The 16,198-nt window shown below is 40.7% G+C and overlaps 1 protein-coding gene across 3 annotated transcripts in view; it reads left to right on the top strand.

Moving 5' to 3' along the window:
- The window catches only part of actn1 (actinin, alpha 1), a 64,318-nt gene that overhangs the window by 27,909 nt on the left and 20,211 nt on the right, over positions 1-16,198 (top strand). For all 3 annotated transcript variants that reach the window (XM_017415800.3, XM_017415767.3, XM_017415783.1), the window contains exons 2-5: positions 7,592-7,706; positions 8,779-8,898; positions 11,970-12,056; positions 12,266-12,353. In XM_017415800.3, coding sequence (XP_017271289.1) covers positions 7,592-7,706; positions 8,779-8,898; positions 11,970-12,056; positions 12,266-12,353 — 410 coding nt within the window. The remainder of the gene's footprint in view (positions 1-7,591; positions 7,707-8,778; positions 8,899-11,969; positions 12,057-12,265; positions 12,354-16,198) is intronic.

Here is a 16,198-nt window from a genome sequence, read left to right as displayed (position 1 = left end):
CCCCCCGTTCAGTTTCCCCCTGCACATGTGTGCTGAAGCAGCAGCCCAGGCGGCAGATAAGTGTAAATGGGATGAGCGTGCTGAGTCAGCGCCCTAGCTGGATGGAAGCGCCACCTGAGAGGCTGAAAGGCTCCATCACAGCATTTCTTCTTCATGGCCAAGAGGAAGGCTCCTACCAGAATGCTGCATAGGTTGTCAAATTGAAAATTTCCTGTCCAGGATTGTGTTCAGATACATTTTCTAGCGAAAGGTTTTTGAGCTCCTGCAACAGTTCTGCAGGGGTTTAAATGGTTAATGGAGCAGTTTTCAGTGCCTGTTATAGCCCTTTACTGTTAACTGCTCTGGGCTTAGCAGCAGAAACGCACCTCTAGCACAGAAACAAAGAAAATCAGATGTATTTGCAAGTTTCTTAAAAGGTTTAAGCTTTTTTTTTCGTTTTAGTCCAACCTTAATTGATTGACTTTGATTGTAGTGGCATAAAATTTGAAAACAGACTAAAGAACTGAAGCTTGAGCATCTGGCAGGTCTTTATGCGTTTCTTTTAACAAACTATATTTACACGTCAAAGCTAATGTAAGGAAAATGAAATTATAGGCGAGCCAAAAAAAGAGGTTCTGATCTTGAAACTGTTTCGAGGGGAAACGATAGGTTTCATTTAGGCATCACACACGCACACACACCAGCTGAGCCTGAGTCCTCAGCTCTGTACGTCTTCGTGGACAGTTGTGCTTTAGAGGAGAAACCCAGAGGAGGATGGATGATGACCTCTGACCCCCACAGCGTACTTCTCTCTGTGGTTGGCAGGCCTTCCTGACTCCTGCCCTTCCTCTGTTTTCAAGGAAGAGCAATGACTCCACTGGGTCCATCAGGCAGAAAGGTGGTATTGTTCCTGTCCGTGATCCACTCGGAGTAGGACGAACGGAGCCACGGCCCGTTACCTGCTGCTGCTGCTGGGTCGCTCCTGTAAACCTCGCTCAGCCTCTTTCTATTAGTTACACGTGAAGGAATCACAGCTCACTTTAAGTTTTCTTGTATATTTTCTTCATTTTTGTCCTGAAAGGTTAAAGAACCAAAACCGCTGACCCAGTCATCAGGCAAAAATGATTTAAAGGCCTAAGCATTCCTTGAAGGTTTGCATATCACCCGTCGCCTTTCATGCAGGACTTTCAGACTGACATGATCTCCTGCTGAGAAGGGAAGCAGCTGAAGCTTAGAAAGGATGTTGGGCTGATCTCGTGTGGTCCTTACCTCGGCCAAGGAGCTTAGGTTTTTGGTAGCGTTTGTCTGTCTGTGCACAAGATTACTCAAAAATTTATGAACGGATTTCTATGATGTTTTCATGTTTTCTGAGTGCTTCTAGTTCAGTATGTGTTGAGGAGCAGGCTCAACTACTACCACACCAAATCGTTGCTCAACATCTGTAAAACTGGCTGAGCTATATAACCTCTTTTGGGTTTGCTAAGCTGTGATGGCCATTTTGAATTGGGTTGACTCAGCTGTAGACGTACATCCAAAGATTACTTCATTGATTCAAAGTTGGACCAGAAGAATCCCTAACAGAGCTCCTTTAAAACTGAAGAGGTTGTGTTGGAGTGTATGTGTGTGTATAAAGACAGAAGACTTTGTTTCAAATATGTATTTTATTTTAGCCTTTCAGATTCGCTTTGCTAGTAAATAAAACCTAACTAGCGTTCAGCAATAAGTGGAAAGTTTGTTCCTTCCTATGAGAGCTGAGCACTTCTCTGAAAAGCTGACTAAAAACAGACAGGTTCTTTCCTTTCTTATCATTTGCTGGCGACACACCCTTAGGACACGCAAAGCCCTCCCATCCTGCGAGGCTGCCCCTCCAGGGGACCACTTTGAAATCCACCAAGCTACCGGCGAACTCATCTGGGTAAATGCAGGGACTTAATCCGTCACCTATCCCAACAATCATCTGGAAGTGTGAGCAGGACAAAGGTGTTGGCAGCTTTGTTTTCCTGGCACACGAGACTCTTTCTACAAGCACTTTCTGACCCCCACAAGTGAAACGGAGGCAGCAGAAATAGACTTAACAGGAGAGAAAAGACACTTCACCTCCCTTGGATGCACTGAGGCTCATTTTCTCCTCAGCTCATCCCGACAGGATTCGTTCTCATTAGAGCTCTAGCTGCAGGCGCTGACGCCGTTTTCTCACTGCAGGTTTGATTGTTAAAAAAAAAAGAAAAAGAATGCAAACTAGACAAACTTCTAATGTCACCTTTTTTATCGGTTTATTCCACCATTTTGCCGTTTAACGCCACAATTCTGGGATTTAAGCAGGACGTTAGAGTTCTGGCTGCGACGTCAGGCGCTCTCGCAGCCATTCCTCCCTTTTTCTCCCCCCCAAACGTGTCCGCTCATGTGTTCACGTCTGGCAGGGGCTCGCACTCATGAGCTGGCTTGTTTCAGTTAAAGGATTGTACTAATATGGAGCTGGCAGGGAAGGAGGAAATATTTTCCTAACTGAGGATGATTAATGGAGTGGGGAAAGAAGGAGGAGGGAGGCTGGGAGCGGGGGGCAGTCTGAAAGGTTTACACCTTGAAAGTCCATTATAGCTTATTCAACAAAGCTTTTTTTTTTTAGCTGTGAAAAACTGATGTCATTTGTACCAACAGCAAGTGGCTTACAGTGTAGCTCATTGGCAACACGTTAAATTAAACCTTTTTCTAGTTAATGTCAGCTCCAACCTTTTGTTAAATTCTGAAGTTAAGTCAGATGTCATTATAAAACGTGACAATCTGGGCTAATTTGACTAATTTTACCCCAGAATATTCAGTGTGGCAAATAATTAAATTAAAGTTAGTTGAAATTATAAAGGAACTGTTTTAGTTTAAAAAAATGTAAATGTTTTTACTAAACAGATGAGTTTTAGGGTTTTAATCAATGTGTAAAAGGAAAAAAATGTGATTGGTTTTAACTCATCTTTAATGTCTGAATGGTTAATGAGAAGAGAGGTGTTTGGAAATCTCCAAAAGAATAAAATTGTCTCTTCATTAAATGTGCTGTAAGCTGCAGCTATAAAATAGCTGCAAGATATTCTAAGGTGGCATTTGTCCTCGTGACAGATAAACAACTTGTTTTTGTTGTTACCTAGGGGTTTTATTGCAGTGGCTCGGTTTCTGTAGCATTGCACTTAATACAAAGTGGGTTCCATCGTTTCTCCGTGCCTCAAACATGAAACCAGCTCCTTGTTTTTCTTTACTAGTTTATTTTCAGGCTCTTTTCGTTGCACCTAACGGCACACTGCGAGTATTCATGTCGACTTCCCTCCAGCTGCTTGGACATTTTTACTTTCAGTGGCTGCTGCGGGGAAACCACTGAACTTAATTAATGATGCTGACGGGCAAGTTTCCCGAAAAGTGACGCAGAGCAGGCTTCTCCCTCTCCCGACCCCTGTTGGTTTTATGTGCTGCCCGTCTACCGAGAGGAGAAGAAGAACATTTATAAGCCCGCTGTTCCTCCTGCAGACACTTGGCTCTGCTGCACGACATGTTGGGAAAGATGGAGCAGACTCTGTGTTAGAGCTGCAGCACTGACATGTTCATGGCTGCTCAGTTCCAGCTGCAGCCTTCATGTAAGACACGCCACAGTTCACACATGCTGCGTCAGCATTTCACTTTGTTTAAAAGAATTCATCACAATTAAAATATATTCGCTTTAGCATCTGTTTTGCTTCTTTTAGCTACTGCCATGATAATTTTTGCATCCCTTTTTTGCCATTTTTAGCACATTTAGCCTTATCTATTTTGCTAAATTTGGCTTTAGTATCCATTTTCTTAGTTCAGCTACTGTTTTTCTCATTTTAGCTTTAGCGTGTTTCTCAAATTTCAGTGTTTGACAACTTTTAGCTTCAGTGTTTTTTGCTAAGTTGAGCTGCTGTTTTTGCTTTTGCATCTGCATTGCATAAATTAGGTACCATTTTGTTTGTTTTAGCTTTAACATTTGCTATTTTCAGCCATTGTTTTGTTCTTTTTAGCTCGTGTTCTGCTTGTTTTAATTGTAACAACTACGTTTTAGCTTCTTTAGCAAGTTTCAGCTTGTTCTCAATCAGCACTTATCACTAACACTGCACTTTTACAGAACACGCAGTTTCTCTAGTTCGTGTTTTTGTGAACTGGGCAGTACAAATGAGGATTTGAACGTTTGTTGGACCAATGTGGGTGACAGTCACTTCAGCCTCCTGATCCCAAACAGTGGCACAGACCACAGAGACGCACTGACATTAGAGGACAGCCAGAGACTAATGGCTTCGCCGTCAACGGCGTCTGTAAACTGCAGCATTTAAAAACTGGAACCCAACAGAAGCGAGACATCATTATTTCCACATGTGCTTTTGTTCTTTGTCACAGAAAAATGTCTTTCATAAAAAAAAGAGCTCATGTAAAAGTTTATAGCAGTTCTGGAGTTTGTCAAAAAGTCATTTTTTTTTTGTATTGAAGACGCTCCAAGATTGACACAGAAGTTGAAACATTTGAGGAAAAGTTTCTTCCACGATTAAAAATAAAGCAACTGGCTCTATTGCTTGACACCACACACTCTATCTATTGTGTAGAAGATTCAACTCGTGTGAAATCAGGATGTTTTTGTCTGACTCACCCTGTCCACTTCTGCAAACTTCTGCAAAACCATCTTATTGTTCCACGAGCTGAAACTGAACAGTGATGCTTTCGAGAGCTAGGCAGCAAGTAACAGTAGCAGCTGGTCCTTGTTTTTGTTGCTGCTTTCTATTTCAAGCCTAAATCTGCCCATGTTCATAATTAAAGTGTACTCCGTCGTACCTGTGACTCGAGGTGGGCAGTGAAATAATGTGCACGGCCAAGAATACAAATCTGCATGCGTCTCAAAACACCCAATTCTCTGTTCACTTGGTTGCGAACAGACACATTTTCCAGCGCAGACTCGCTAAAATCTATTTTCTCACAATACTGAGTTGCTCCAACGGTCGCAACCCAGTGAGATCCCACCTTTTAATCCCTGATTTCACAGACTGTTGAACTAAAGCACGAGGAGCAGCAGGAGGGCGGGCTAATTCTGCAAAGAGGAGGCCTGTCGTCCTGCCCAGAACAGCACATTTAACAAGCTAACATTCCTTCTGTGAACTTTTAGTCATTCTCACAACTGTGTTCTTTGCTAGTTGACCCGAAGTCTTTTGCCAATTTCATCTGTCTGGTCTTGTGAAAATCTTCACCAAGCTGACAACTTGACTAAGAGAGTGTTCATATAATTCCCTGAAGCACACCGTTAACCCGAATATAGATATCTGGCCTCTTCGGTCCCCCTCGCTATCAAGCGGTTTATATTTTGCTGATGATGTATTAGCATGTCAGTATTTTGAAGTACAGTCTTGCTGTGATCCATCTTTCTGGCACGTTTTGAAGGCGTTTTCGTTTCAATAAAGTAGAGGGGAAAAGGGAGCCATGGTAAGAAAAGACAAACGATAACTTTATGCTTATCAAGGAGAAGTAGCATGTACACTCTGAGAGTATAAACCTGCAGAGCCAGATATTGCTCAGATGTTAATGCTGTGATTAAATTGTAGTACAGTAGCCATGTTTGCTGCTGACTCCACAGTTCTGCCTCGACAGAGTAAACTCTTTAGCCTGCTTCTAATGGGTTATTGATTGGAGTAATTTGAAATACTTCTGAACCTGTTAGAGCCTGGATGAAATCATGAGTAACTTTGCAGGAAATCAATATGCTTTAGGCTGAGGGTGTTTGGTTACTTTCTGACATTTCTGCCTTTTTTAAAGATTAAGCACCATATACTCTGTCCTTTCCCCTCTACATCCTCATCCAAAGTGTCCTCAGTTGCAGAGTTTCCACCGCATGCCAACAAATTTGCACACATCTGAAATCCAGTTCTTCCACTCTGAGGTTTGATGGCCGTATAAAGCTCACACTGTGAGCTCATGGTGGAAGTTCAACACGTCCCCCGCGACTTGAAGTGGGCTTGTTGTCAGCGGCAGAAGGTGGCGGGCCGCTGAAAGACAGTGCTGGTTTTCAGAACCACCTGGCTCTGCTCCTGCATATCCTCCTCCAGCTCTCTGGTGTCAGGGCTCGGGGTGTAATTAACCCGGGAACTAATAAAGAGGCGTTTGCAACAGGGTCCATTCATCATGCCAGCTCCTGTTGGGCGACTCGCATGCAGCTCCAGATGTTTTCTGTTAGTGTTTCTGTGCCAGCAATAACACAGAATCCAAGGCTTTCGTCACCTATTGTCAGCTGAGTGCTCCAATGTGGTGCGATTGAATGAGAATTCAAACTTGTTAGCGTGCAGAGGAATCTGTAAGACTGAGACGTTGTAAATAAATCACATTTAATTGGTCTTTGCAGGATAACTCTGTCACTTTACTCTGAAGCTGGAGCAGATTCAGTAACTCATTCAAGTTGAGCTGAGATTAGAGCTAGCAGCTAAAGATGGTGTCTTACTGGGCTGTGACGGTCCCACCGTGGCCCATTTTGTAACCACCTTGGCAGCTGCCCCCATGTTTTTGATTTAATCTGCTGAAGTACACTTTGGAAATGAGCAGACTTGGACCAGACTTTTAAATAATTATCATTGGGGTGTTTTTCTAAACTTGGACTTATTTTCTGTTGGAGGAGAGCTCCTGTGCAGGAGTCAAAACACAACCTGACTTTGGGAACCGTTGCTGCAGACCAGTGTTCTTCAATTAAACCTTTGCAAGTTATGCTTAAATAAAATTTAAGGGTTGAGATGCATGCATATATCACAACAGTTTAGTTTATATTATATTGATTATTATAAAATAAATTGCCTCCAGTTCTGTTTTTTTTAGTAAAAAATAAAATAAGCTTTTGAAATGGGGACAGTGTTTACCATTTTTAGAAAAACAAAATGTTCTCTTTCTCCTTTTTCCCCATGTTTCATAAGTAAATGTCAATAACCATAAAGCCTCTGCAGTCAGTCAGTGTTTTGATGTTTACTGTCCAGCATGACTGTATTGAAAAAGCCCTCTTCTCAGCTGATCCTGGTGTGATGGTGGACAGTCAGTGGATCTGTCAAATGGAGTGTTTAGATCATTTATTTTCTCCGCTCTCAAGTCAGATTCTCTATTTGATTCAGGAGTAAGGCTTTACATTAGAGTTTAATAATCGCGAGCCAGACAGTTTAGGCCCACCACACGAAAAATAAACATGAGTCTATCCAGTCTGAATAGCCCCACCTTGTTTTAAATTTGTGATATCCACACTGATTTTCCTTATTTATGGTACTGTTTTATTCAGCTTGTACCTCTATGGGTTGGCGCCTTTTCTATGCAAAGCCTGCAGACGGAAACAAACGTTTACCACCAAGTGACCAACAAGACGAGCGGCCATGTTTTGAGGAACCAGTTTTTGAGAACCACAGCCTGCATCCATGTGCACGGCTTGGAAAAAACGCATCTCACACCTGTAGCTGCCTTAGCAACTTTAAGTCAAGTCAACTATAAACACTTGGGAAGCTTCTGATGGGCTGATGAAGATTCGCTACGCGGCATGTTTTCGCATTAGATCATATTCTTTCATTTCAGAGACTGATAGTTGTCTTCTTTCTCCTCATTCCTGCAGACATTTACAGCTTGGTGCAACTCTCACCTGAGGAAAGCAGGGACGCAGATCGAGAACATCGAGGAGGACTTCCGGGATGGACTGAAACTCATGCTGCTGCTGGAGGTCATCTCAGGTTAGAGGCTCCTTACTGAACACCAGTAGCTGGATTAAGACGGGATTGCTATTTTTAAATAGAAGACCCAACTATACAGGCATAGTTGACAGTTCAGTATATTTTTTAGTTAATTGCTAAGAGTTTTTTTATATATTGAAGTGCATTGACATGTTGTGGAAAGACACGGAGTTGAGTCTGCAGTTATTGGTCCTTTCTGTTGTAAAGAATTCAACTATTTAAAAACAAATCATTCAGTGTTGACGTAAGTGCTACACACAAGCTGAGTCAGCTGTGTTCCTAAAATCTTTATTAATGGAAACTTCATTTTGTAGAAATTGCTGGAAAACTAGAACATCTTGAATTGACAGCAAAAAATTAAGGGCTACATTTTGATTTTGTTATGTTTTACTGGCAGAACTAAAAGATGTCCAGTTTGTCAGATTTAATTCTACATTAAAAACATCACTTTAAAAGATATTTGGAGCAATACATACGACAGCAAGGTATGTACAACAGTAAGTACCCTATATGTTATACCCAGTATGTAAAGGACACTTGCCTGTATGTACTGGGTAAGTAAACTGTAAGTAAGTACCAGGTACTTACAGGGCACTTACCTAGAAACTACCCTAGTAAGTACCTAACTGGTACGTACCTGGTAAGTGCAAGCTATGTACCACATAAGTACCAAGTACAGTACTTCCCACATAAGTACCGGGCTGTTTTATGTATTTCTACCAAAGTATTTTATGTGGGTTGTTCTTGTTTTTGGGATTTTACAAACATTACCACAGATAGTAAGTTGAATTTCAGATACCAACAGTCTGGATCTGAGGAGTCAGACTAATCAGACTAATAATCAGGTGTTGTTTCATATTGTGAGCAGGACATGGCCCATTCTGCTTAAAGAAATATACCAGAGCAATTATTGGAAAATAGTAGTCTTATAATTGCTGCGTCTTTATATCTTCTTTCTTTGTCTTTTTAAACTAGAAGGGAGTCACTAATTCAGCTGGGTTTCAAATCCATTTATAAGAGAAGCTGGTGAATAATAAGTTAATGTCATTGCCATGTTTGTCTTTGTTTTCAGGTGAACGTTTGGCCAAACCAGAAAGAGGCAAAATGAGAGTTCACAAGATCTCCAATGTTAACAAAGCACTTGACTTCATCGCCAGTAAAGGAGTGAAGCTGGTTTCTATTGGAGCAGAAGGTAAGGGGGAGCTCTTACAATGATTAATCTCCTAAAGGCTGAAAAGTAAACATTTTTTTTTTCACAGTGACTTCTTCAGTTGTTTGCTCTGAGTTTCAGCTATTGATTTTAAATAGGCCAGCCCAATCAGTAGGTATTGTTTTGTTGTAAATAGTTGTGTGTGATGCAGTCACCGCCCTGCCCTTTCTCTGTGGTTGCCATGGCGGAGCCTCTGGCTGCTGTGCCGTTTAATGAGGTACTTATTTCACAGTGCTGTGGTGGAGGATCTGCTTTTAGTGCAGATTCTGAGAGCAGATGTGAGGATCAGCAGATGTCCTCCGGGGCTGATGCTGCTCGGTGTTCAGCACAAATTATTTGGGGATGTCCATTCTCTCTCCACCGGAGGGTAAACAAGTCTTTAGCAGAGTAAACGCTCCGCTTTTCCAATGCCTCGATATTCCTTTTTCCATCTTTCACAGCCAAACACACCCTCCAGTGTTTTACAATCTGAGAACATTTGCAAACACAAGTTAAATACACAGAAAGGTCCACTGAATGAGCTCGGTGAGTGAGATTTCTTTAAAGGTTGGTTCACTTTGACTAATTATCGCCTGCTAACAAATGTCTGTGTGCCTGTCTGTTAACAAAATACGTTATGACCCAAAAAACTAATTTTAATGAAACTTTGAGAAAATATTTAATTAATGTAAATCTACTGATTACCTTTTGGTGTCAACCCAATTCATAATGGCTGCCACATCCAACTGATGGTTAAAAAGAAATGGTCATGGTCAGTTTCACAGACATTGACCTTTTAATTTAGCGTGGTAGTAGCTGAGACTGATCCCCCGCACATATCCTGAGCTCTGACAGGTTGCATGATCTTTGTTTAAAATGTTGCCACTATCTGTTGTCTTTTTTTTTCGCCTTTCGGCAGCCGTCAATGGCAATTTCTATAAATGTACAGAAGTTGCTGGCAGATGAGTTGGATCAGAACAAGACAAATTAAAGGCAGTTCTTCTGAGTTTAGGATAAGAGGCAGACAAGCGTTTCAGACGGATTAGTTTCCTGGAATTCCCTCCTGGTCATTTAGCCGCGCTCCTTAGCAGTACTGCTGGGATGAGACTAGTCCAGTTCTCAGGTCTGCAGAACTCACTGGGGGTTGTTGAGGGTGAGAGATGAAAAGAGAGGGGGGGGGGGGGTGAGGTTTCAAATGGCATTAACTGGATTTGTGATCCTCCCCCCTGTCGTGTCAGTCATGTTCATTAAAGCTAATCTCGACGGGATCTGCGTGTGTCCGAATGAACCAGCAGGCTCGACTCTTTCTGCCGCCTAATTCAATCGGAGGCATCATTCACACCACGTCACACATCCAGACATCCGACGGGCGAGTTGTGGTCACAGCTGAGCTGCCGCGCTCCAAGCCTGATTGGATTAAAGGGAGAAACGAATGATTATTGAAGGCAGCCAAACAGGATGACCTGTTAAAGGGGATTTTCATTATCGACAGCTCCAAGATAACCGAACATGGAAAGTCCATTCACAGCCTTCATCTGCAGACAGCTCACCATGTTGGTGTTCAAATGAATCATTGCACGCTTCATTCAGAAAGGCTTCGAGTCCTCTTCAGTTTCCATCTTACGAAACATGGAGTAGTGTGTGTGTACGACCCGATGTCTGCCAAAGTTGGGATGTGTAAAATGTAAATAAAAACAGATTCATTGATTTGCAAATTTCATGATCCCAAGTTTTTGTAGGATGAAGTGATGAGTGGAGGTCAGAGGGTAAGAAAAAGTAGGGTCATTTTATGGAGGATTCTAGCTGCTCAACAGTCCTGAGTCTTTGCTGGTGAGAGGTCTGGACTGCAGGCAGGTCAGTTCAGCTCCTGGACTCTTCTACTATGAAGCCATGCTGCTGGAATGATGCAGTCTGAGATTTAATATTGTAAGGCCTTCTCTGAAAATGTTGTCTAGATATGAGCAGATGTAGTTCTAAAACTTGTATGTACATTTCTGCATTCACGGCATCTTTCCAGATGTGTTAGCTACCCGTGCCAGAGGCACTAATGCACCCCTATACCATCAGAGAGGCGGATAAACTGTGCCCTGATAACAGGATGGATGGTCCCTCTCCTTTTTTAGTACAGAGGACATGGCTTTCATAGTTTCCAAAAGGAATTTCATATTTTGGTTCCTCTGACCACAGATCAGTTCTCCTCTGTCCCTCAGTCCATCTTAAATGAGCTTTGGTCCAGAGAAGACAGCAGTGTTTCTGGATGGTGTTCACATCTGGCTTCTTCTTTGCCTGATAGAGCTTTAAGCAGCATTAGTGGATGGTACAGTGAACTGTGTTTACAGGAAGTGTTCCTGAGTCCATGCAGTGATGTCCAGAACAGAATCAGACCTGGTTTTAATGCAGTGACCCCTGAGGATGGGATCACAGACATCCAATACTGACTTTCAGTCTTGTCCTTTGAGCTCAGAGATTTCTGCAGATTATTTTAATCTGTTGATGATATTATGATCTGTAGATGATGGGATATTCAAAGTCTTCCCAATTTTCCATTGAGGAACATTATTGTGAAATTCCTCCACCATTTTTAGACACAGTTTTTCCCAGACTGCTGAACCTCTGCCCATCTTTAGTTCTGATAGATTCAGCCTCTTAAGGAGATTTTAAGAATGTTTGAGCATAGATGGACTCTTTATATTGATGGTGCTGAGGCAGCTGAACCTCTCTGACTTTCTCTGACTTTTTATTAGAGCACACATACGTGGTACATATTGCTGCAGTAACACTGACATGGAGGTTTAATTGTAGCTAATGTATCACTCTTTCATACCATTCTGTTCTTTTTGAGAAAGAACAATGGTATTTATAAGTCTGGAAAAACTGTCATTCCTTTGGCTAGCTATTAGCTTAACGTGGACAAAGACCTTTGCCTTTTTTTCCATTCTCGGTGCTCTGTGACTGATGTCATGGCTGATAAGGTACTAACTATTAGGACATCACGTCTTGAATGAGTGGACTGCCCCTTCAATGGGTAATTCATATGTAAATCTAAATACGCCTTTGGCTTGTCTGTCTTTTAGAGATCGTAGATGGAAATGCTAAGATGACCCTGGGAATGATCTGGACCATTATTCTCCGCTTCGCCATCCAAGACATTTCTGTGGAAGGTAATGTGTTTTTCTGTTTTAATTATAATTTATTAGGTCTGAAAGCTCAGAGCTCGTTATAGTTCTGGGATTTGGTGACTTTGTTTGAACTTTGATTTGTCTTTCTACTTATACTTCATCCAACACTAAACGGATTAGTTTAGAGTCAGTCAAAGAAAATGTCTGCAAGTTTCTGTGACTTCACAATAATCCTTTCTCTTCTACCGCAGAAACATCAGCCAAAGAGGGCCTCCTGCTGTGGTGCCAGAGAAAGACCGCTCCCTACAAGAATGTTAACATCCAAAATTTTCACATCAGGTAAAATCGGACGACATGAAAAGACTGTAGAAATGTAGAAAGTTTTCAATGCAGCTGCTGCCCAAAACTCCTTCATATCCTTGTAGTGATCTAAGTTTGGAACAAAAACACCTACATTTTTAGTTAGGTGTTTAAAAGCAATGTTAAAGCTGCTGCCTGTGACTCTTTATGGTTACTATGGTGACCACACACCTGTGTCTGTCACTCCCTGACTGCCAAGTTAATGAGAGACAGACAGAAACAGAGTGAAAAGTAAGCCTTAAATAGATTTGCTGTGTGAAAAGTATAAGTCAGAGCTTAAAACTTCTTGAACTGTGAGCTTCAGAAGACTGATGGTCACTTGTGAATTTCTGTTTCCGCTGCGTTTCATGTAGGAGATATGACAAGTTAAAAGAACCCTCTGACTTCCAGTTTTTGAGAGAATATTTCTAGCTAAAATATAACTAAAGTCTATTGAAGCTCGGCTGTCCAAACTCTGCATTCTGCAGCGATTTGAGAGAAAACTAAGTTCTACAGCAGTGAGAGACACACTGAGGGAAAGAAGACAAAAGGTTTAGATGTATAATTTGTAAAGGTACCAAAAAGTGTTGTGTAAGAAAAGTTTTTTTTTGCAAAAGATTTGAAAACTTTAGATATTTCAAAGGTTAGTGTGACATCAACTGTCAGTTGAATATTCTGTGGAAAAAATCTGTAAAAATCCTAAAACTTAAACTGCAATTGTGTAAAAAAATCAAAAAAGTAATCAAAATGGCAGTTCAGACATATAAAGTCCAACTGTTTGTGAGCCGTTTTAAACTTTGAATTATGTTTCTAATGTGCAGTTGTCTGAGTTATAGCGCTCCAAAACAGGCTGGGTTTTCACATGTTTGACAAAATCCCATTGATCTCCGTAATTTTATTTGCAAATTTTCTCCCTTCGACATACCACAACAACAAAAAAATCACACGCACTATTGCTGATGCATGTTTTATTTCAAAGCTGTGTAAAGAGATAAAAGTAAAAGGTATTTTACAGAATAGCAATAAGGCTGCTTCAGAGCATTAGTCCTTTAATGACTCTAACAGCATTTACTCCCCTGTGGAGATCCAGTTACAGACAGCTACACTCAAAGCCAGCATGGGATACACCATTTATTTCTTACCAAGGAAAAAATGTATTTTAGACTCAAGTTTAGTGGTAGAATTTCCTTTGTTGCGTTTTTATTATTTTGTTTTCAGTGCCTAAACTATCCAAATAGATTGGAGAAAAAAAAATCAGTACCTCTGGAAAGTTACCATTTTGCAATCGCAACTATTAACACAAATTCGACCAATCCTTCCAATGTTGACCAATTACTGCAACTTTTTTACACAAGTTTGATCAATCACCTTCACCTGTGGTCCAATTTGAACTTCCTGGAATCTGAGCCTGAAAGATGAAAACGTTTCCAGATCCATAAGATCACATTTCCCATCAAGTATTAGTGTAGTACCCTTTTCTGTATATTTTAGTTTAAATATTTTTTCACTTTTGAAGATATTCTTGTAAATGTTTCTAAAAAAATTAAATTTTACAATGGTAGATCTTGAATTGCCCCCCTTCCCTCAGTTTTAGACAAAGGCGGACGTGTCTAAAACTGCTTGTTTGTGTGCATTTACTTGTTACCAAAATATCTCATGAAGCACTGGACAAATTTTAATGAAACCTATAAAAATAATCATTGGATGTACATCAATAACTGATGAACCGGATTTAAAATTGCCAGCACAACTAATCAACATTAACAAACACAAAAATGGATTTAACACGTTCAATTTTACTGCTACTGAGCTAAAATTTATTATGGTTGTAACTGCGTCACTCACAACACACTCTGAGTGTGACATTTTGTGACATCACATGAGATCGCACAAAACATTATTTTCAAGGTTTGACCAAAATGGCTACAACTGTCATTTCTCTGTATTAGGTGGTCTTAGTCTGGAAAAGAACAGAAAGTTACTTTATTGAACCTTTTGAGGGAAATTGATTTGTCACAACAAGTTCAAAATTAAGACAGAGGTAATGCTATGATGACAGAATATACATAGTTTACATATTTACAGCAGTACTGTGCAGTGATGGAAGTATACTGTACATAATAACATTTTTACAGTAGTTGTGTACTGGTAAAAGTTTACTGATGCTCATCTGTCAGACATGAGCTGTTTTAAAGTATAACTGCAAATGGCAGGAATGATTTCCTGAAGCGTTCTCTGTGGCAGCAGAGCTGAGTGAGTCTGATGGGGAAAAAAGAGCTTCACTGCCTTTGTAGGGTGTCATGAAGGAGAGAGGTTTAAGTGACCTCATGTCCCCCGCTGATTCAAATGTCTCCCAGTTCTGCCCGATGAATTTCTAGCTTTTAAAATGAGTTTATTGAGCCTGCTGACATCCCTGGAACAGGTCTTTAAACTCTGGCATGAAAGGTGGTGGCTGATATGCATTCCTTCAAGGAATGCTGGGCCTTTAATTTGTTTGAAGATTTATTAAAAGTGAAAGTGTAATATATAGAAAATTCCTGTAATAAATCCCTGCTGACTCATAGATGAGAGCAGAACCTCAGACAGTACAGATTGTAATTAAATATCACCTGCTGCCTTTCATGACAGAAATTTAAACTAAGCTAATCTCATGTTGAGAAATGACCAAATTATTAGCTGTTTTGGTCAAAATTTAGAGAAAAGAAAACATGTTTGATCTCATGCTGTCTCAAATAATCTGGTAGTGCTTGGAGTATGTGTTGTAAATGACTGTCAGCTACCACCACACCACATTTCAGCTCAGTGTTTGTGAAATCCAAAGGTAAAATGGTTTTTGTGTAGGCTAACATCACTTTGTTGTGGCGGCCATCTTGATTCAGATTACAGTTAATCACAATCAGTTGTAGATGGACAACCAGTAAGTACTTTCTAAAATCTGTTTGAGTGATTCATGAAATGTTTTGCTAACGGATAACCAGATCAGATGAAAAGGACTGAAGTTGGTGCTCAACAGGTGTACCGTTTTGCAGATTTGTTTAATGCAAGCAGTTTATGTAGTTTGTAGCAGATAAAGATTGAGTGTCTGATCCCAGCATGATCAGTTTTTTTTTTTATCCATGACTAAGTTCAGTTGAAGCTGAATCTGCGTCACCGAAGGCTTTGACGCCTAGGTGTTGAATTATTGAGAACAGACCTGTGTGATGCTCAGATGTGGATGAAAGCTGAAGCGAGACGAAAAGGTGGAGCTGAGGTCATTTCAGTATAAAATAAAAAAATTTAAAAAAAGCGAAAGGCAGGAGACGGGGACTGTCAGAGGGCTGGAGCTTTGATGTAGTCTCAGTGAGAGATGATAGCAGCACATCTCAGTCAGGAAAACATCCATATTATTTCCTGGAACACTTCAAGTAGAAAAAAAACTTGTTAAAGATCCTTTTATGTTCAGCAGGCTCTTTTTATAGCAGGGAATAGATTGAAATTAACATTGGAAATGCAGAGTACAAGTCAATTTTCCAAATTAAGCACCAGATGGAGTTGGTGAAGTTTTCAGACATGCTGCCCTCAGAACCAAGGACTGTAATCAATAATCCAAAGAGAGCCAAACTAAAAATATGTCAGTCAGAGAAACCAACACCAGCTACAGAAATGTTTCATTCAAATGTCCCGTCTTTCAGGTTTTACTGGACATTATGTGTAATAAAATCCCTCCCAATTTTCTAAATGTTTCTGTTTTTTCTTGCTTTTTGCTTTTTGAAGCACTTTACCTGCACAGCCACAAAGTTCAGTCAAAGTTAGAAACCAGCTGGTGAGCATTGCCATGCAGTTTTTGTTAGAGAGCAAAAGGTTTT

The sequence above is a fragment of the Kryptolebias marmoratus genome, linkage group LG10, assembly GCF_001649575.2.
Source record: "Kryptolebias marmoratus isolate JLee-2015 linkage group LG10, ASM164957v2, whole genome shotgun sequence".
Classification (NCBI taxonomy): Eukaryota; Metazoa; Chordata; class Actinopteri; order Cyprinodontiformes; family Rivulidae; genus Kryptolebias; species Kryptolebias marmoratus.
This window is presented reverse-complemented; position numbering and strand designations above follow the sequence as displayed.